This window comes from Mytilus galloprovincialis, chromosome 12 (assembly GCF_965363235.1).
Source record: "Mytilus galloprovincialis chromosome 12, xbMytGall1.hap1.1, whole genome shotgun sequence".
Taxonomy (NCBI): Eukaryota; Metazoa; Mollusca; class Bivalvia; order Mytilida; family Mytilidae; genus Mytilus; species Mytilus galloprovincialis.
In genome coordinates this window covers 7,436,445-7,459,305 of record NC_134849.1, presented here as the reverse complement: position 1 = coordinate 7,459,305, position 22,861 = coordinate 7,436,445, and the positions used below count along the sequence as shown (strand labels likewise).

Here is a 22,861-nt window from a genome sequence, read left to right as displayed (position 1 = left end):
AAAAAAGAAAGGAACAAAAAAATTTGAAGATGACTATCTGAATTTAACCGTAACTGGAAATTTTAGTTTTTCTATGCTTTTTAATAAAATCTATAAATTTTACAGCAATACACTAAACCACCAAACAACCTGGTATTCTATAGGGTGAACATTCAATTGGTATTTCGATAGAGTAATATAAAAATCCATGTTGATTTGAAAATTAATAGGGATTTTTAAAATTGACTATCTGAAATTTGTCCGAACTGATAATTCTACCTTCTGATCTTTTAAATCCTTAAAATAGACAGAAATAAACCAAGCTACAAATTTGTTGAAACCATGTTCAGATTATACCAAGATAATCAAGTCCTCAATCAGACTTTAATATATGAAAAAGAGATGAGACCAAAGCGTGCTGTTGAGATTATGCTCGAACAGTCAAAATATGGTCTTTTTCGGTCTCTGAGCAGTTTGTGGATACTTAAAAATTCCAAAGATCTTTTAGAGTACATACAATATAACTCTCTTTCATCTTGTAACAGTATTAAAACATTTGACTTTTCTACTCTTTACACTAGTATTCCACATTCCAAACTAAGAGACAAATTGAAGGAGTTGGTTTTGCTTTGTTTCATTTAAAAGAATGGCCAACGTAGATACAAGTATCTTTCTTAGGGAGGGATAAATCCTACTTTGTAAAGGATCACTCTGATTCAAACAAAAAATTCTCTGAAAATTGGAAAGCTGAAATCATTTCTTTTGTCGTTAAGTTTTGTTTTCAACCGACCCTCATTGTCAATTTCTAGATATAAGTCAAGATATGAGGCCGACTTAACTGCATCTCTAGCTCGATGGGATAGATGAGTGCCACAAAGTCACCAAATTTTGAATTATGTGGTGAAAGAACATCATCTATATAGCGGAAAGTAGAGTTAAAGGATATTGCTAACTTCTTATCTTTCTTCTTAAGAAGTTCCTGCATGAAGTTAGCCTCATAATAATAAAGAAACAAGTCGGCAAGTAGAGGGCACAGTTTGTTCCCATTGGAATGCCGACAGTCTGTTGAAAAACATGTCCCCCAAACGTAACAAATATGTTGTCAACCAAGAAATCAAGCATGTGAACTTTCCATTTCTAAGTAGCAACATTCCAGCAGCACCTGCATACGGGGTATACATCTCCCAATTGATACGATATCCCCGTGCTTGCATTTCCTATCATGATTTTCTTGATATAGGTTTGCTGCTCATAAGGAAGCTATTAATCCAAGAGTTCCAAATGGTGAAGTTGAAATCATCCCTTCGTAAATTTTACGGACGCCATCTAGAGTTGGTTGACCGTTATGGAATAACCGTTTCACAAATGATATCGGATATGTTCCTTACGTCGTAACCACAATCTCCTTCCCGTTCATGAATGTAACCTACCGAATTAGACTATTTACCGGATTTGTTATCACATAAGCCACACGACGGGTGGCACATGTGGAGCAGGATCTGCTTACCCTTCCGGAGCACCTGAGATCATCCCTAGTTTTTTGGTTGGGTTCGTGGGGTTTATTCTTTAGTTTTCTATGTTGTGTCATGTGTGTTGTTGTTTGTTTGTCTTTTTTCATTTTTAGCCATGGCGTTGTGAGTTAGTTTTAGATTTATGAGTTTGACTGTCCCTTTGGTATCTTTCAACCCTCTTTTATAGTGCAATAGGACACATACTTTTTACTGCATTCAATTCATAGGACATTGATTTTTTACAGCCTAAATCAGTATAGAACATTTACTTTTTTGTTTATAACTAGAACTTGTACCGGTCCCACCTTCCTGATAAATATTGCACGGTCCCTAAAAGGTCAACCCACATGCGATGCAATTATGGCACAAATAACTGAATTACAGCAACAAACTCATTTAATGTAGAATAAAATATCATACAAGAGGAAATCATTTTTGTTCTGTTAATCAGATGATAGTGTTGTATCTTTCAGTAAAACTACGCAAGAATATGTCACATTTACTTACTTACCAGATTTATCATCAGCATACTCTTCTTTTGATTGGCTATCCTGAATGTTTACAACAGGTTTAGGAGGATTATCCCTTAAATCTAAAATGTAATATGTAGGACCAAGTATTATAAGCTTAAAAGATTAATCTTGCATGATTTAAGGGGGAAGACCTAGTATATGGGAGACAACTCTTACACATGCATTATAAGTCCTTAGTGCGTTTTAACTTAGCAGTAAATAAAACAGTGATCAGCATTCACGTTGTTTACATTTGGCTTTGAGAATGATGCAAACAGATCCAGTAAACTGTTCATGTTTGACACCACCAAGCAAGAACCTTTTTTTTAATGACATGGATGAAAAGGTAAAAATTACCATTCATACACGAAATGCTTAATATAAAACACAAATAAACTGACTCTGAGGAGTTCTGGAGCAACTATACTTACTATAGTGTCTTGTGGCATCATTTAGAAAAAAAAACCTTGGAAGTTTTGGGAAATTCGATTTGAACACATGGATGAAATAATTAAGTAATATGGTTTTAGCGTTTAGTCACTGATAAAGAGTATGTACTTACTGGTGTTTTTTTTTCAAATACAAAAGGCACTATTCTAGAAGGTATGACCTGAACATCAATCCTAGTACACGATTATGCTAATAGATTATCTACATTAACACAAAGATAGTACTTAGATAATGACAGGCTGTTAAATCAATGAATTCTGATAGCGTCTACTATTGATGACAGGGGCATTTTGAAGTCTGGGGAGAAAAACTAATATATAGTTATAAAATTATGTCAATTCGTTCCAAAGGTACTAGTCCCATACTAAATATTACTGTTTGTCTTTATAAAATTTATTACAATTATTATTGGGACAGTACACTTTTTGATTATTACACATAGACATAATGCAAGGAAAGTCTGTAGAAGGAGGGGGGGGAATGGATTGTATCCCGAAATTTCGACCTTTTTCGTGTGCCTTGTTAACCAACTTGTTTAAAGCTTTTGAAAATTCCAAACGGTCAAATTCGATAAAAGTTTGTGATTTTCAATATTAATAATCAATAAATGTTTAAACAACTTTTGGAAGGAATTAAACGACAAAATTTTGTTCTGGCTAAGTTTGAAAAAAAAATGGTATCTGAGCTGGTAAGACTTTTCGACGTATCAATAATTAAAAACCGCTTTGTTCTAACATTCAGGCTATTTGTATTACCATTATGTTTCAGATTTAGTAAAATATGTTTCCTCTATTCATTTTGACAATCAGGGGTATTTCTAATGACAACATGTACAAAATTCACAATACTTTTTACCAACTGGTGTTATCAACCGTTTATTAGGGTACCCCAAAACTGGTCATATTCAATAACGCATAAACATAAAATGAAACGGTGAATTTCGTAAAGACTTTAACAGGTGATGCACCGACCCCTACCTTTTCAATGATGTTAATATAAGAAATATTAAACGAGAGGATTTGTTTTGTGTTACCAAGGCCTACCACCTTAAGACACATTTATACAAATATAAACAATGAACGTTAAACAAGACTTGTCTCTAATTTGTGTCGTTTTGAAGGAATTAAAAAGGACATTACTTCATGTGTGTTGATTAAATCAATTTTATTATAATAGAGGTAAATCTGTTTTCAAAATTATCAAGAGTATCAAAATACCAAAATAATATCGCATAAGGTAACAGACAAATATGAACATAGAACTTTTTATTATACACAAGGTAAAAAAAAATTATTTCAAAAATTTTATTTATCGGTAACTTATTCTAGAAATGAAGTGACATGTTAAAAGGAAAAAAAAAACTTTATAAAGATTTGTAAGAAACATAAAATTATAGTGAAACTCAATGCTGTACCTTATAACCGTATAATATTCTTGAAAAGTACAATGTTTATTATACTAGTAAATTGTTGACCGATATAAAAAATCAACCAAATCATCATATAACGATATTCACTATTTAAAATCTCCTTTCAAGAGTTAAACAATTAGACAATGAAAGTTAAATATTATCAACTGATGCAAATCCGTATTGCAACAGATGAATTAATATCAAGTGTTTCGCCTCTACTTTAAAAAACATAATATACACTAAACGTTCAAATTCGGCTTATTAATCAAGATTTGAAAGTAGTAGAGAATTGATTAGAAGTAGTGGATTCGTAAACGATAATCAACGAGCGACTTTAGTAGCGAGTTGATCATCGTTTTCGTATCCACTACTTCTTATCAATTCTCTAGCTTAACCCATTCCCAGTAAACGACTATCTGTTTCATGATTTGACAATGAATCAACGGAATTTCATGAAAATAATTTTGTATTTTGTCTTTTTACTTCTGAAATAGTTGGAAATGATCAGATCCACACGGTTCACATTTATATTTAACTTAATATAAGTTCAATTTAACTTAAATGTGTTGTTATCTTCCCATTTTATTACCAGATTTTATATTTGTAAATAATTATTTCATTCTATGTTTAATCATTACAAATAATCTATATTGATTAGATTTTAGTATTTACAATTCATTCAAAAAGACATATAATTAATATACGGATTTTTAAAATCTTTTTTTGAAAGTTAAAAAAAAAAAATAATTACCAACATTGAGAAACCTTTAATATTTAAATATATAGTATTTAGCAACCTAATGTGCAAATCAATGTCGGCAATATCTCCCATTAGATGTAGTTCACAAAAAAGATAAAAAAAAAAGAAAGGTGTAGTTCACAACACACATTCAAAATGACTAAACACATTTTCATTTAATTGAAGTGTAAATTTCACAGTAACATAATTTCACTAGACACCAGTTGATGATAAGATAGATACAATGATTAGTCTTAATTGAAAAATAATATATACATTTTGTGTAAAGTGGTTCCCTTTCATTATGTTTTGATTATTGTAGCGTTATTATATTTGGCATCCATCGACAATCAGTTAATGAACTAGTATTATTTGTGGTACTCATTCTAAAACTCAAGCAGAATTGCTCTTGCTACACATGTACAATATTATTATGTCAATTTTATTCGTGGGATACCAATTTTCGTGTTTTTTCTTGATACATGTTAACCACGAAACCGAGTGTACGCACAGAAGATTATCATAGGAATTCATTAGCACAAAAAGACAAATAGTTTTAAGAAAAAGGGAAACATATACTCAGTTTATTTATTAAAACTTACGACTTCAAGCACGCAATGAAAAACAAAAAACGGTATAGAATTGCACATATATATATTAAGGATGCATATATTTACATATGCAACATTTTCCAAAAGAACAAGCAAGTGAAAAAGTATATTTGAGCAAAACGCATTTGTCTAGCAGGTTAAAACAGATCTTCGTCAAATCTTGCTGACTGCCATTGTCGAAAAAATATTTATTGCTGATAATTTCATCACGTTGTAATTTTGTCATAACATTTTTCTATCAAGTTTTATTGAACATTATCATCATACTTGACTTTTATACTATGCTATGTACATTTTGGCATTTTTGTTTTTCTATGCTTTCCTGTGATGAAGGCCTCAGGGAAGATTAATTATATAGCTTACTATATTGAACATCATACGTGACTAATATACTGTGCCATGTATATTTTTGCAGTTTATGTCATGCTTTTCTGTGATAAGGGCCTCAGGAGAGATTTAGTTATATAGATAACTGTGTAACCCTTTTAAAATAAGTATGTTGATGTTGTTCTTATTTTCTTTTCCTTATTTACTTTTGTAAATGTAAAACGTCACGTTGCGAACAATGTTTACATTTCTCTGTCATCTTAAAAAGAAATTAAGCTTTTTCATTTTATACTATATACATTGATTGTCATACATATAAAGTTACAAGCTAACAAGTGAATTTCACGATTGACTGAGGATTAACATACCTGACGCAAATATCAAATTTATGTCGTTTTTAAATGTTTAGATGATTCGAATTTCATTTTAAGTTTTAAAAACCCATTTATATAACATGGTTATTTACCCCCCCCCCCCCCAAAAAAAAAAAAAAAAAAAAAAATAAGAAATACAAGAATAGTGATTTCAATTCTGTACTTCATTGACATATACTTTAATAAAAACTTTCGGTTTATCTTTTCATAAATTGGAATGTATCGTTTAACCTGAAACATTATGAATGTCAATTTTGAACTAAAAGTTATATGAAACTTTCAAATCTAACAAATAAGTTGACATTTTTTTTTATACTTAAATGGGTAAGTTTAACCATAAAACAGCAGCATATGCATTTTTATCAAACTTGATGTGGGGTTAGGATTAGGGTTGTACCCTAACCCCACATGGAGTTTGATAAAAATGCATACGAAAGCAGCAGTGGCATCGATCAAGTGGTGTAAATAGTTATCAAAGGTACCAGTATTATAATTTTATACGCCAGACGGGCGTTTAGTCTACATGAGACTCATCAGTTACGCTCAGATAAATAAAGGCAACAGTAGTATACCGCTGTTCAAAACTCGTAAATCTATGGACAAAAAACAAACTAAAATTGTTATAAAGCCAAACAAGTAGTTGAAGAGCATTGAGGACCCAAAATTCCAAAAAGTTGTGTCAAATAAAGCTAAGGTAATCTACTTCTTGAATCCGAAAATCCATAGTTTTTCGAAAAATTCAAAGTGTGGTAAACTGAATTTATGAAAAAGACCATATAATTGATAATTATGTCAACACCGAAGTGATGACTGCTGGGTTTGTAATACCGTCGGGACCGAAACGTGCACCGTCAATGGCATCGACCCAGTGGTGTAAATTTGCAAAATTTGAAGGCAATTTTTTTCATATATTTATTCATACCATATCTATGGGCATCATTTGATTCGTTGGTCTCAGATTTCGGTGTCGGTGGAAGTGGTCTTGAACCTAAAATCATAAAAAACGATTTTTCAAGACCGATTTTTATTATTAATGGTAGATTGATCTTAATACTGTGTTCGTTCGTTATACATAAAACGTTAACATAGATTATCGAATATATTACAAAGTATAAAAAAAAAACACCAACATCTGCCTCTTTCAGGAGACAATTGTTTTTCACACAAACAACTCACAATAGCACCTAATAGTTTGCCGATGATTTTATTTCGTTTTTCCTTTTTTTATATATAAAAGCTGCGATTTTCATCTGTACAAGATTATAGTACAAATGTGCTACTAGAGGTTTCTCAACATCTTACGAACGAACGAAAATTGACCTAACTTGACGTAACTTGCCGTAACGAGAAAAAAGGGAGCATTCATTAATTCAATAATTTTAGACTATCGGCTGTGATCTTCTTCCTTTTTTAAATTTCTTTTACAGATAAAATATATACATTTTGGAATTTGTAAGACCATTTTGAGTCGTAGACATATTATATTGACTTGATATATATAATATATTATATACAATGTAAGGTTCAATCAATACAGATGAAAATCTAATTGATCAATAAATTTTGGCAAAGCATATAAAATATTTAGATCCAGGTCAGCAATCGTACAAAAGATTTTGATAAACATGACAACATCATTTTGAATGTTTTGTATATATGTAAAAGGATAAATATAGAACTTTGGAATGGAAAATGCTATAGGAACCTTTCTGAATCTTATCAATGATTAGATCAATGGAAGAAGGTCTTTCGCAAACATGAGGCAAGTTAATCCTGGAATGAACAGTTTTATTTTTTTTAAACATCCTCGGATAACTTCGTTGTCAGAACGCTAAAATCCAAATTATCACTTCTTGACCTTACATTATTATAACTGATTTATATTCCAGAGAAACTGATAAAGTTAAGAAGATAACCAAAGGGAAACATTAAAATCAATATTTGAAAAAAAAACACTAAAAAAACAGTTTAACACTTTAAAAAAATGTTCTGTTATATAATTAGGTTGGTTTTTTTTTTGGTTTGTTTTGTTTTTATGGCAGTTTATGTTAGTATAAATACATATAATTATTAATATTATTCTGAGGAGTTTTCATGGAATGCTGTAAATGTTTTCTTTGGTTTTTATTTTTTTTAATGGACGACAACCCAGGCCAACATTTACACATATATAACAATCACAAGATTTTCATGTCAATCTATATACTTATATATGTTTTAAATTTTTAATTTGGGAAAAGAATTCAAAGAAAATGCACCTTTTAAATACTGTGTAACTTTCAGTTTTGTTGGTGCTGTAGCACTATTACTTTTAACAAGAATACACAATACTCTATATCTTTACGATTGATGGGTTTATATTTCTGTTATTTATTAAAAAAATAATGTATCGCACATTGTGACGTTCCTGCTTGGTGCTAGGAGACAGAATTTACCGAAACTCACCCTCTTTTATTCGTTCCATATTTAAGATGATGTGTGGATAAGTGGCGGATCAAGAACTTTTCAGAAGTTGGAGTCCGCTGACTTGGCTTTGGGTTTGGGGGCACCTCCAGTCATGCTTCAGTGTTTCTCTAAATGATCAAATTTTTTTCCCACGAAAGGGGGGGGGGTCCCCAAGTCCCCCTTGCATCCTCCTATGGGATATAATAAATGAAAAATACTAAACGTGTGTCATCTCAATCCCTTTTCAATCCTTTTACAAACGAAAATCTCGTCGTGAAAAGCATGGAATACTTGCAACAGTACGTTAAACATCCAACAATTAATCGAATGAAATGCAAATCAGACGCGTCGATGGTTTTTAACTTCAAAAGGGAGATAAATCTTACGCATATATTCGACATGTAAACAAACAAAACTCAACGTCAGAATACGTAACATTCAACAACAGAAAATAATTTGGAACACCGATGTTTAACCACAAAAATAAAATGCAAGGTTGCAAAAGAACTAGGCAATTGTTAACTGTTGTCTTTTAACAAACTGCAATATCGGTAGACATTTATCATAGATTTTAATATAACAAAATTACTGCTCCTTAACGATACGTTCGTAGAGTTTCGTCCGTTCGTAAGATGTTGAGAAAACTCTAATATGCATTAAACACACAACGTTCAAATTTGAACAATTCATCTACCAAAATTATGACAATTAACTTATTAATTGAATATAACATGTATATTCAATCATATAACGAAAATATCAACCGATAAACAAAAGCGTTAATAAAATGAACATGATGAAAATAACCCTACACGAATGCAATTAATCAAATCAGACCCCTTAACCCATCAGATAGTTACAAATAGAAATACATTCGACAAAAACACAAAGTTGACGTGGGTTGGTACTTGTACATCCCATCCATAAAAAAGATATGAACATGGGCTTTCAGTGTCACTTTACAAATAAAAAATGTCAAAAAATTTCAATAAAGAGCAAAGTGCATTGGCTAGATATCTTTCAGTTGAAAATAAAAACAACATGTTCAGTAACTTAAAACTCATCTGACAACCAAGCGACAGATTTTTATTCAATTAATCATTTGATACCTTGACATAACAACAAACCTAATTTATTCTAAATCTGAGAAAAAACAATTTCATCAATCATTATTTGAGATAGAAATGAAATATATCACAAAACAAAGTACAAAAACAACATCTTTTTATCTAGAAAAATCAAACATAATTTCACTCTTGTTATCATAATAAGTTTTTCTTAAATATTTCTATGTAACGTATGGAGCAATTGCGCAAAAATGATTTTTCAAATGAAAACATCCGATATTAAGATTGCCCGTTTTTGTACGAAAAAAAAAAACTTCAGAAATCGACTGATATACAATGCATCGATCTAATATTCAAGGTAGTATCAAACGGTACCTAAACCATATTGTTGGACGCCTGAGCTGTTAAATGATATGAAAAATTACTATGAATTAAAATGAGTCTGGAATATTGATCCACTGGTTACGTCTTTGAATTTTAGTTTGCAAATAGTATAATTATTTGTGATGTCACTGATTTCGAAATAATTTTGGTAAACTGTGGCATTTAGATTGCAATCAAATGATGGAGCAAATAAACGAAATACATCATCTTACTATATTATTAAAAAAAGGTAGGCAGATATCATGGATATTCAATCAAACTATACATACCAAATTTATGGTCATCCTTTGATCGGTTGGTGTCAGGAGCCGGTGGGGATGGACGTTGTTTTGACACTAAAATCATAATAAAACTATTACTATAGTTTCAAGTCAAACCGTTTCGTATCGAAAACGATTCTATTCAACCGAAATCAGGTTTTGAGGCTAATCTTGTAGGATGTGAGGGTGCATTAGGGCATGCGTTACAGTGTTTATTCGACGGAGAATTATTTATGACGAATCTATTGAAACCAGATATCTTGGCCAAAACAGTTCAAAAATGGAATAAACACTAAAGGTTAAAGATATATTAAAAGGAAATAAAAGGAACACTTTTAAACGTAAGTCAGATGGGAAAACAACGTCAGTAATTTGCATCCATACTTCAAAACCATTGTGTCTTATTGCCACTGCTGGTGGACGTTTCGTCCCCGAGGGTATCACCAGCCCAGTAGTCAACATTTCGGTGTTGACATGAAAATCAATAATGTGGTCATTTTTATAAATTTCCTGTTTACAAAACTTTGAATTTTACGAAAAACTAAGGATTTTCTTATCCCAGGCATAGATTACCTTAGCCGTATTTAGCACCACTTTTTTGGAATTTTGGATCCTCAATGCTCTTCAACTTTGTACTTGTTTGGCTTTATAAATATCTGGATATGAGCGTCACTGATGAGTCTTATGTAGACGAAACGCGCGTCTGGCGTACACAATTATAATCCTGGTACCTTTGATAACTATTTACACCACTGGGTCGATGCCACTGCTGGTGGACGTTTCGTCCCTGAGGGTATCACCAGCCCAGTAGTCAACATTTCGGTGTTGACATGAATATCAATAATGTGGTCATTTTTATAAATTTCCTGTTTACAAAACTTTGAATTTTACGAAAAACTAAGGATTTTCTTATCCCAAGCATAAATTACCTTAGCCGTATTTGGCACCACTTTTTGGAATTTTGGATCCTCCATGCTCTTCAACTTTGTACTTGTTTGGCTTTATAAATATTTGGATATGAGCGTCACTGATGAGTCTTATGTAGACGAAACGCGCGTCTGGCGTACAAAATTATAATCCTGGTACCTTTGATAACTATTTACACCACTGGGTTGATGCCTCTGCTGGTGGACATTTCGTCCCCGAGGGTATCACCAGCCCAGTAGTCAACATTTCGGTGTTGACATAAATATCAATAATGTGGTCATTTTTATAAATTTCCTGTTTACCAAACTTTGAATTTTACGAAAAACTAAGGATTTTCTTTTCCCGGGCATAGATTACCTTAGCCGTATTTGGCACCACTTTTTTGAATTATGGATCCTCAATGCTCTTCAACTTTGTACTTGTTTGGCTTTATAAATATTTGGATATGAGCGTCACTGATGAGCCTTATGTAGACGAAACGCGCGTCTGCCGTACAAAATTATAATCCTGGTACCTTTGATAACTATTATAAAAAGGAGATGTGGTATGATTGCCAATGAGACAACTGTCCACAAGAGACCAAAATGACACAGACGCTAACAACTATAGGTCACCACACAGCCTTCGACAATACGTAAAGCCCATACCGCATAATCAGCTATTAAAGGCCCCGATATGACAATGTAAAATAATTCAAACGACAAAACTAACGGCCTTATCTATATGAAAAAATAAACGAAAAACTAATATGTAAAACTTAAACCAAAGGAAACCACTGAATTACAGGCTCCTGACTTTGGACAGGCACATACATAAATAATGTGGCGGGGTTAAACATGTTAGCGGGATCCCAACCCTCCCTTAACCAGAGACAGTGGTATAAATTTATCCACAACACTTTGAAACTTTTTGGAAAACGTACGAGATGTTCTTTGACATCATCCTTTAAAAATTTCAATAAAGAGCACAGTGCGTTGGCTAGATCTCTTTTTAAATGAAAATGAAAACAACATGTTCAATAATTTAAAACTCATCTGACAATCAAACGACAGATTTTTCTTTAATTAATCAATTTTTACCTTGAGATAACAACAAACTTTATTTAAATGTAGGTTAATTTGTCCTAAATCTGAGAAAAAAAAATTCATCAATTATCATTTGAGATAGAAAGAAATATACCACAAAACAAAGTACAAAAACTACATATTTTTATCTAGAAAAATCAAACATCTTTTTTACTCTTGTAATCATAATAAGTTTTTCTAAATATTAACATGCAACGTATGGAGGAATTGCACTAAAACGATTTTCAAATTTAAGATCGCCTGTTTTTGTACGAAACAAACTGTTCACAAATCGATTGACATACAATTTATCGATCTAATATTCAAGATAGTATCAAACGGTACCAAAACCATATTGTTGGACGCCTGAGCTGTTGAATTGTTAGTTATGATAAATTACTATGAATTAAAAAAAGAGTCTGGAATATTGATCCACTGGTTACGTCTTTGAATTCTAGTTTGCAAATAGTATAATTATTTTTGATGTCACTGATTTCGAAATAATTTTTATAGACTGTTGCATTTAGATTGTAATCAAATTGTTTGGGCAAATGAACGAAATGTATCATTCGAAATCCATATATATTAATAAAGAAAGGTAGGCAGCTATTCAATAAAACTATACATACCAAATTTATGGTCATCCTTCGATGGGTTGGTCTCAGGGGCCGGTGGTGGTGGACGTTGTTCTGACCCTTAAATCATGATAAACTATTACTTTAGTTTCATTTAAAACAGTTTCTTACCGAAAACGATTCTAATCAACCGAAATCAGGTTTTGAGGCCAATCTTGTAAGATGTGAGGGTGCATTAGGGCATCCGTTACAGTGTTTATTCGACGGAGAATTATTTATGACGAATCTAATGAGACAAGGTATCTTGGCCAAAACAGTTCAAAAATGGAATAAACACTAAAGGTTAAAGATATATTAAAAGGAAATAAAAGGAACACTTTTAAACGTAATTCAGATGGGAAAATATCGTCAGTACTTTGCATCCATACTTCTAGACCATAGGGTCTTATTTATATAAAAGAAGATGTGATATGATTGCCAATGAGACAACTGTCCACAAGAGACCAAAATGACACAGACACTAACAACTATAGGACATCGCACAGCCTTCGACAATAAGTAAAGCCCATACCGCATAGTCAGCCATAAAAGGCCCCAATATGACAATGTGAAAAAATTCAAACGAGGAAACTAACGGCCTTATTCATATGAAAAACTGAACGAAAAAAAAATATGTAAAACTTAAACCAACGACAACCACTGAACTACAGTCTCCTGACTTAGCACAGGCACATACACAATAATGTCGCGGGGTTAAACATGTTAGCTGGATCCCAACCCTCCTCCCAACCTGGGACAGTGGTATAAAGTTGAAACGGAAATTTATCCACAACACTTTGGTATCTTACGATGAACTTTTTGGAAAATGTACGAGGTGTTCTTTGACATAATCCTTTAAAAATTTCAATAAAGAGCACAGTGCGTTGGCTAGATCTCTCTTTAGTTGAAAATAAAAACAACATGTTCAATAACTTAAAAAACATCTGACAATCAAACGACAGATTTTTATTCAATTAATCTTTTTATACCTTAAGATAACAACAAACGTTATTGAAATATAGGTTAATTTATCCTAAATCTGAGAAAAAATTTTGGTAGACTGTGACATTTAGATTGCAATCAAATTTTTTCGGCAAATGAACGAAATATATCATTCGAAATCCAACTATATTATAAAAAAAAAAAACAAAAAAAAAACAATACATACCAAATTCAAGGTCATCCTTTGATGGGTTGGTCTCAGGAGCCGGTGGTGGTCGACGTTGACTTGACCCTTAAATCATGGCAAAAGTATTACTTTAGTTTCACTTAAAACCGTTTCGTATCGAAAACGATTCTAATCAACCGAAATCAGGTTATGAGGACAATCTTGTAAGATGTGAGGTTGCATTGGGCATTAGGGAATAAACACTAAAGGTTAAAGATATATTAAATGGAAATAAAAGGAACACTTTTAAAGGTAATTCAGATATGAAAACACCGTCAGTACTTTGCATCCATACTTTAAGACCATTGTTTCTTATTTTAAAAAAAAAGATGTGATATGATTGCTAATGAGAAAACTGTCCACAAGAGAAAAACAATGACACAGACACTTAAAACTATAGGTCACTGCACAGCCTTCGACAATAAGTAAAGCACATACTGCATAGTCAGCTACAAAAGGCTCCAATATGACAATGTAAAATAATTCAAACGAGAAAACTAACGGCCTTATTTATATGAAAAACTGAATGAAAAACAAAGATGTAAAACTTAAACCAACGACAACCACTGAATTACAGGCTCCTGAATTGGCAAAGGCACACACATAAATAATGTGACGGGGTTAAACATGTTAGCGGGATTCCAACCCTTCCCTAACCTGGGACAGTGGTTTAAAGTTGAAACAGAAAATTTATCCACAACACTTTGGTATCTTACGATGTATTTTTAAAAACGTACGAGACGTTCTTTGACATACTCCTTTAAAAATTTCAACAAAGAGCACAGTGCGTTGGCTAGATACCTCTTTAGTTGAAAATAAAAACAAAATGTTCAATAACTTAGAAATGAAGTATATCACGAAACAAAGTACAAAAACATCTTTTTCACTTTTGTTATCATAATAAGTTTTTCTTAAATAGTTAGATGTAACGTATGGAGCAATTGCACCAAAATGATTTTTCAAATGAAAACATTCCATATTAAGATTGCCCGTTTTTGTACAAAAAAAAACTGTTTATAAATCGATTGATATACAATGTATTGCTCTAATATTCAAGCTGGCATCAAACGGTACAAAAATCATATTATTGGATGCCTGAGCTTTTGAATTATTAGTTATGATAAATTACTATGAATTAAAAAGAATCTGGAATATTGATCCACTGGTTACGTCTTTGAATTTTAGTTTGCAAATAGTATAATTATTTGTGAAGTCACTGATTTCGAAATAATTTTGGTAGACTGTGACATTAAGATTGCAATCAAAGTTTTGGGCAAATGAACGAAATATATCATTCGAAATCCATATATATTATTAAAGAAAGGTAGGCAGCTATTCAATAAAACTATACATACCAAATTTATGGTCATCCTTTGATGGGTTGGTCTCAGGAGCCGGTGGTGGTGGACGTTGTCTTGACCCTTAAATCATGATAAAACTATTACTTTAGTTTCATTCTAAACCGTTTCGTACCGAAAACGATTCTAATCAACTGAAATCAGGTTTTGAGGCCAATCTTGTAAGATGTGAGGGTGCATTAAGGCATACGTTACTATGTTCATTCGATGGGGAATTATTTATGAAGAATCTTTTGAGACAAGGTATCTTGGCCAAAACAGTTAAACAATGGAATAAACACTAAAGGTTAAAGATATATTAAAAGGAAATAAAAGGAACACTTTTAAACGTAAGTCAGATGGGAAAACACCGTCAGTACTTTGCATCCATAGTTCAAGACCATTGTGTCTTATTCATAAAAAGAAGATGTGATATGATTGCCAATGAGACAACTGTCCACAAGAGACCAAAATGAAACAGTCACTAACAACTATAGGTCAATCCACAGCCTTCGACAATAAGTAAATATAAAAAAGAAGATGTGGTATGATTGCCAATGAGACAACTGTCCACAAAAGACCAAAATGACACAGACATTAACAATTATAGGTCACCGTACGGCCTTCAACAATGAGTAAAGCCCATACTGCATAGTCAGCCATAAAACGCCCCAATATGGCAATGTAAAACAATTCAAACGAGAAAACTAATGGCCTTATTCATATGAAAAACCGAACGAAAAAAAATTATGTAAAACTTAAACCAACGACAACCACTGAATTACAGGCTCCTGACTTGGCACAGACACATACATACATAATGTAGCGGGGTTAAACATGTTAGCGGGATCCCAAACCTCCTCCCAAACTGGGACAGTGGTATAAAGTTGAAACGGAAATTTATCCACAACACTTTGGTATCTTACGATGAACTTTTTGGAAAACGTACGAGACGTTCTTTGACATAATCCTTTGAAAATTTCAATAAAAGCACAGTGCGTTGGCTAGATATCTCTTTAGTTGAAAATAAAAACAACATGTTCAATAACTTAAAAATCATCTGACAATCAAACGACAGATTTTTATTCAATTAATCATTTTATACCTTGAGATAACCTTAGTGAAATGTTACAGTAGGTTAATTTATCCTTAATCTGAGAAAAAACAATTTCATCAATCATTATTTGAGATAGAAATGAAATATATCACAAAACAAAGTACAAAAACACCAACTTTTTATCTAGAAAAATGAAACATTTTTTTAACTCTTGTTATCATAATAAGTTTTTCTGAAATATTTGCATGTAACGTATGAAGCAATTGCGCAAAAATGATTTTTCAAATGAAAACATCCGATATTTTGATTGCCCGTTTTTGTACGAAAAAAACTGTTCACAAATCGATTGATATACAATGTATCGCTCTAATATTCACGGTAGTATCAAACGGTACCTAAACCATAGTGTTGGACGCCTGAGCTGTTGAATGATTAGTTATGATAAATTACTATGAATTAAAAAGAGTCTGGAATATTGATCCACAGGTTACGTCTTTGAATTTTAGTTTGCAAATAGTATAATTATTTTTGATGTCACTGATTTCGAAATAATTTTGGTAGACTGTGGCATTTAGATTGTAATCAAATTTTTTGGGCAAATGAACGAAATATATCATTTGAAATCCAACTATATTATTAAAAAAAAAAACGATACATACCAAATTTATGGTCACCCTTTGATGGGTTGGTCTCAGGAGCCGGTGGTGGTGGACGTTGTCTTGACCCTTAAATCATGATAAAAGTATTACTTTAGTTTCATTTAAAACCGTTTCGTATCTAAAACGATTCTAATCAACTGAAATCAGGTTTTGAGGCCAATCTTGTAAGATGTGAGGTTGCATTGGGGAATTTGGGAATAAACACTAAAGGTTAAAGATATATTAAAAGGAAATAAAAGGAACACTTTTAAAGGTAATTCAGATGGGAAAACACCGTCAGTACTTTGCATCCATACTTCAAGACCATTGTTTCTTGTTTAAAAAAAAAGATGTGATATGATTGCCAATGAGACAATTGTCCACAAGAGACAATTCAAACAAGAAAACTAACGGCCTTATTTATATGAAAAACTGAACGAAAAACAAACATGTAAAACTTAAACCAACGACAACCACTGAATTACAGGCTCCTGACTCGGCACAGGCACATACATAAATAATGTGGCGGGGTTGAACATGTTAGCGGGTCCCAACCCTCCCCTAACCTGGGACAGTGGTTTCAAGTTGAAACAGAAGATTTATCCACAACACTTTGGTATCTTACGATGAATTTTTTGAAAAACGTACAGACGTTCTTTGACATAATCCTTTAAAAATTTCAACAAAGAGCACAGTGCGTTGGCTAGATACCTCTTTAGTTGAAAATAACAACAACATGTTCAATAACTTAGAAATGAAATATATCACGAAACAAAGTACAAAAACAACATCTTTTTATTTAGAAAAAGCAAACATTTTTTTAACTCTTGTTATCATAATAAGTTTTTCTTAAATATTTATATGTAGCGTATTGAGCAATTGCACCAAAATGATTTTTCAAATGAAAACATCCCATATTAAGATTGCCCGTTTTTGTACGAAAAAAACTGTTTATAAATCGATTGATATACAATGTATCGATCTAATATTCAAGCTAATATCAAACAGTACTAAAACCATATAATTGGACGCTTGAGCTTTTAAATTATTAGTTATGATAAATTACTATGAATTAAAAAAAGAGTCTGGAATATTGATCCACTGGTTACGTCTTTGAATTTTAGTTTGCAAATAGTATAATTATTTGTGATGTCACTGATTTCCCGCATATCTTTTTTTAGGACTGTGACATTTAAATTGTATTCAAACGTTTTGGGCAAATGAACGAAATTCATTTACTTGTATATTAATTGTTTTGTAAAGTTTAATAGCAGATGGAAAATTAATTTTATTTCTGTTTTCTGCCTTTTGTTTGCCTATTGGTATATAGTGTTACCACTCGAAATCAAACTAAAATATTACAAAAAAGGTAGGCAGATATTTAATAAAACTATACATACCAAATTTATGATATTCCTTTGATTGATTGGTCGCAGGAGCCAGTGGTAGTGGACATTGTCTTGACCCTTATATCAAAATAAAACTATTACTTTAGTTTCATTTAAAACCGTTTTGTGTCGTATCTAATCAACTGAAATCAGATTTTTTAGGTTAATTTTGCTAGATGTGATGGTGCAATAGGGCATTTGTTATAGTGTTCCTTCGACGGAGATTTGTTTTATGACGAACCTTTTGAAACAAGCTATCTTGGCCAAAACAGTTACAAAATTGAGTGAACACTAAAGGTTAAAGGTATATAAAAAGCAAAGTAAAGGAACACTGTTAAATGTAATTAAGATGAGAACACCGTCAGTACTCCATACTCAAGACCATCGTGTATTATTTGAAAAGTTGATCGAAAAATTTATCCTCAGCGTTTTTGTATCTTACGATGATTTATTTTTGGTAAACGTACGAGACGTTCTTTGACATACTCCGGATGCACCAACTTTGTGCTCATACACTGGTTATATTTTATAAGGTATGAACAACAGCTACCACCTATTGAATACATAATAAGGTGAGAAACTTTTCTAATAATAGTACAAGAGAAGTTGTTATATTGCAGCAGCTAAGGTCGTTATTTATAAAATGAAAAATGAAATCATCTCGTTTTTCATTGGTATTGGTACTGAAATGTATACTGTGATATAAGCCATAACAGTTTTTATCCATAAACTCGTATTCTTGAAAAAAAGTTGAATCAACATAATCCACTACTTGTGTTGAAGATGAACATTTGCCAACTTTATTATTAGTTTGGACGTACATATTTGTTATTTAAATCTGATACGCTCTGTTTGTTTATGTCGTAACTACATTTGGTTGTTATTAAACTCCATAATAAATGTAATATGATGACCACTTCTAATACATAAATGTATCAGTTTCAATATCAGTTAAAATCTTTCGTATATTATAAAGCGGTTACAATTTTAAGTCAAAAAGGAAAACTTCTTGTTTAATCATAGAATGTTTCTTATTATTGTTTTGAACACATGTTATCCGATTTTGAACAGAAACTAATTTCAGAACTTTTTACAAATAGAAAACAACAAAAACTTTATTAAAATGTGAGTTAATGTATTTACATTGTAGAAAAAAAAAACAATTTCATTTAACAATCATTATTTGAGATTAAAATAAAGTGTATCATAAAACAAAGTATAAAAAGCAACATCTTTTTAATTATAAAAATCAAACAGCTGCTTAAATCTTTTGATCACAAGTTTGTTTTTCAATTGATTTATAGAAAGTATAAAAACAAACTACTTTACTCCGAGGAAAAATTTAAACGGAAGGTCAATATTCAAATTCCAAAATTAAAAGCTTAAACATATCAAACGAATTGATAACAACTGTCATACTCCTGACCTGGTGCAGGCATTTACTACCGTAGACGTTGATTGGTCAAAAATGTTTTATAGCCAGATAAACGTCTCACTCGAATGCCAGTTGCACAAAATTCCATCATATTGTCAAAAATGCATGGAGAAAAGAATTAGACACAACAGGTTACGTATGGAGCCATGGTACAGACATCACTTCGCAAATGCAAACATCCGATATAAAGAAATCCCTTCGTATTACAGTTGTTTTTATATTTCCAAGTCCATTCGCTGAATAAATGTTGTGACGAATATGTGTTTGTTTCTAAGCAGCCAAATAATAATATTAAAAGTAAGAAAGATTACACTTAGATTGTATATAATTATGTCTTTTACAGTTCTGATACATGCTGATAAAAGAAACATTGAAACAAACAGAATCTCAAGAACAAAACATAATCTTCCCTGTCATATATCATGGAATGTGTTCGTTCATAAATACATTAACATTGATTTCCTAAAATCTAAAATGACAAATATGTATGTAAGCGATACTTAATTTCAGAATTGATTATCAATTTACTCTTGCTTAATTTGAAAGAATTGACCATAACAAGACAGAATGAAAATCGGTCCCTCTTGTTTACGATTGTATATGGTGTAATATGAGTGAAATCTGACTTTTGATAAAAAAAAAAATGCTTATTACCTTTTTCATTGTATATTATACTTTTCCTCCCACAACGTCTGCATGACTTGTGTATAAGTCCAATGAATTCTCCACATTTACATATAGACATAATAGTATGCTAACTTTATATAAGACAAGAGAATATACACTTATCTTCTTGTCGCTGAAATTAAAATAAATGAAAACAGTTGAATCACGAAAATACAAATAGTACTAATTAGGGTGAAAGTATTGTACCGATGTTCAAATCCCGAATATCGATCGACGAAATGTTTAAAAAAAAAAAAAAGAGTGTATGGACAAATAGAAACCAGACATATATATATAAATCTTACTAAAAATTAAAATGTCGATAGCAAAATAATATGATAGTTTCTCAAATTATGAAAATCCAATATGTAAAGTTTTATATTTTGTGTCTCCATATTCAGCTACTTTTCTTGGTTAGTAAAATTATGTACATGAAACAACTGAAATATTACATACTTGCAGCAAATATTGAGCAAAGTATTCACTTGTCTGAAATAAACGACTTCATCAAGTTTACAATCTGAACAAGAGATGATAGGAAGTATGAAGTATACAATGGATGACTTGGTGTCAATTTCACTTGAAACAAGTTATATAAATGTATATATTTCATTTTTCTACCTGTAAAATTCTGACCCAGCATTTTTTACATTTTATCTGTTTTATGATAAACGTAAAGAAAACGGATGTGTTTTGCCATTCAGGTCATCAAAAAACTAAACGAAAATTTATTTTTAAATAGTTGAATTCTTATTTGTGAATCTATTTTACAGAAGAATGAAAACACCCAATTAAACTGGATTAAAACAATTTGAATAAAACAAAAACAATAGATGAAAAATGGCAAAATTTGTAGGTAAGGGGGAGTAACTGGTGTAAGAATTCGATCGTAAAATTTGATAATCTAGACTGATTTGTACATTGTGATTTGCTGATCAGTTATGCGCTTATGGTTTCTTTAGATCTATTTCAACATTCCATAGATGAGCATACAACTACAGTGCTTAGACATCTGACAGTAAAATGAAAAGCATCTGCAGTATTTTTACATATGTCATTTAAACATCTGAATGTTACTTAGAAAATGGAAAATATCTAAATATAATAATTTTTTAGCTTGTAATTAGCTGCAATTCCCAAAATATGCAATACAAGTAATTTTCTATTTGTAAACAAAACACTGTTAAACAGGACAAACACTGTTCTCTCTCATAAGTACACGTCTGTAATAGACAATCAAAGCCTTTGTAAGAGAACAAATTGAAAGATCGATATACTTCTTTGGGTCTATACATCCCGTATTGAACTAATACAAAGGATACAATTGTTTTATTATTAATTTCTCACCATATATGTATCAAAATCGTCAGCGCATTATATTCTGTTTCTCGATCATTTAATTATTGTGGCATTTCATAGATATAATGTTGTCGTTTTTACAATAACAACATACTAGTAGTTTTTATTGCAATTACTTCCTATAATTGTTAGCATACATCTTATGTATTTGAAGATATATTTTGAAAATATTGATAATAAATATACACTTTTGAAAAAATTATGAAATTCGTTCCGAAATAGTTATAAAATACATAGGTTTTAGGATATTTTAAAAATACGGTGCTATATCACATTTTTATCCGCCGTTTTAATAGACCTTTAAGAAAACAACTCATTGTGAAAAATTGACCTTATATGAGTTTGTTCTTCTCGTGAATCCCTTTCTGAATATATAATTTCTGCGTCATTTTACATCCTTTTCTGTAAAAAAGCGACAAAAGATACCAGAGGGACAGTCAAACTCATAGATTGAAAATAAAATGACAACGCCATGGCTAAAAATAACAAGACAAACAGACAAATAATAGTACAGAAGACACAAGATAGAACACTAAAGACTAAGCAACACGAACCCCACCAAAAACTGGTGGTGATCTCAGGTGCTCCGGCTGGGTAGGCAGATCTTGCTCCACATCCGGAATCCGTCGTGTTGCTTATGTTATTACAAATCCGGTAAAAAGTCTACTTTGGTAGGTCACATTTGTGAAATTGTTAACGTATAAGCATTCCCAAATGAACGTAATTTCAGAGAAACTTTTCGAACGTGTTACATTTGTAAAAGGTAATTTTCATGTACTAAACTTGCTTCGATTCTTTTAATGGGAGAACGTAAGTCGACGATGGTATTGTCAGTTAATACTTCGGAACTGATATAATTTAAAATATTTTATTTTAAATTCCAAGTTAATAAAAAGTAAAACTACAAAAATACTAAACTCCAGGGAAAATCCAAAAAGAAAAGTACTCCTATTTTGACTTCTTTTACCTTTTATGTCTATTCACACATCGTTGTAAATATGATAGAATTTGATGCGACAGTCATACAAGTGAGAGGTTTAGCGCTATAAAACAAGGTTAAATCCACCATTTTCTATATTTGAAAATGCCTGTACCAAGTCAGGAATATGACAGTTGTTGTCCCTTCGTTTGATGCGTT

General features: G+C 31.6%; 1 protein-coding gene across 1 annotated transcript in view; it reads right to left on the bottom strand.

The window, feature by feature from the left end:
- Positions 1-20,939, bottom strand: part of LOC143055182 (uncharacterized) — a 39,226-nt gene extending 18,287 nt beyond the window's left edge. Inside the window, exons 1-10 of the mRNA XM_076228321.1 lie at positions 20,821-20,939; positions 20,353-20,497; positions 18,276-18,341; positions 16,897-16,962; positions 15,199-15,264; positions 13,844-13,909; positions 12,691-12,756; positions 10,080-10,145; positions 6,837-6,902; positions 2,002-2,082 (exon numbers count right to left, since the gene is read on the bottom strand). Of these exons, the coding sequence (XP_076084436.1) occupies positions 2,002-2,082; positions 6,837-6,902; positions 10,080-10,145; positions 12,691-12,756; positions 13,844-13,909; positions 15,199-15,264; positions 16,897-16,962; positions 18,276-18,341; positions 20,353-20,443 (634 nt within the window). The 5' untranslated portion in view covers positions 20,444-20,497; positions 20,821-20,939. The remainder of the gene's footprint in view (positions 1-2,001; positions 2,083-6,836; positions 6,903-10,079; positions 10,146-12,690; positions 12,757-13,843; positions 13,910-15,198; positions 15,265-16,896; positions 16,963-18,275; positions 18,342-20,352; positions 20,498-20,820) is intronic.
- Positions 20,940-22,861: the final 1,922 nt, after the last annotated feature.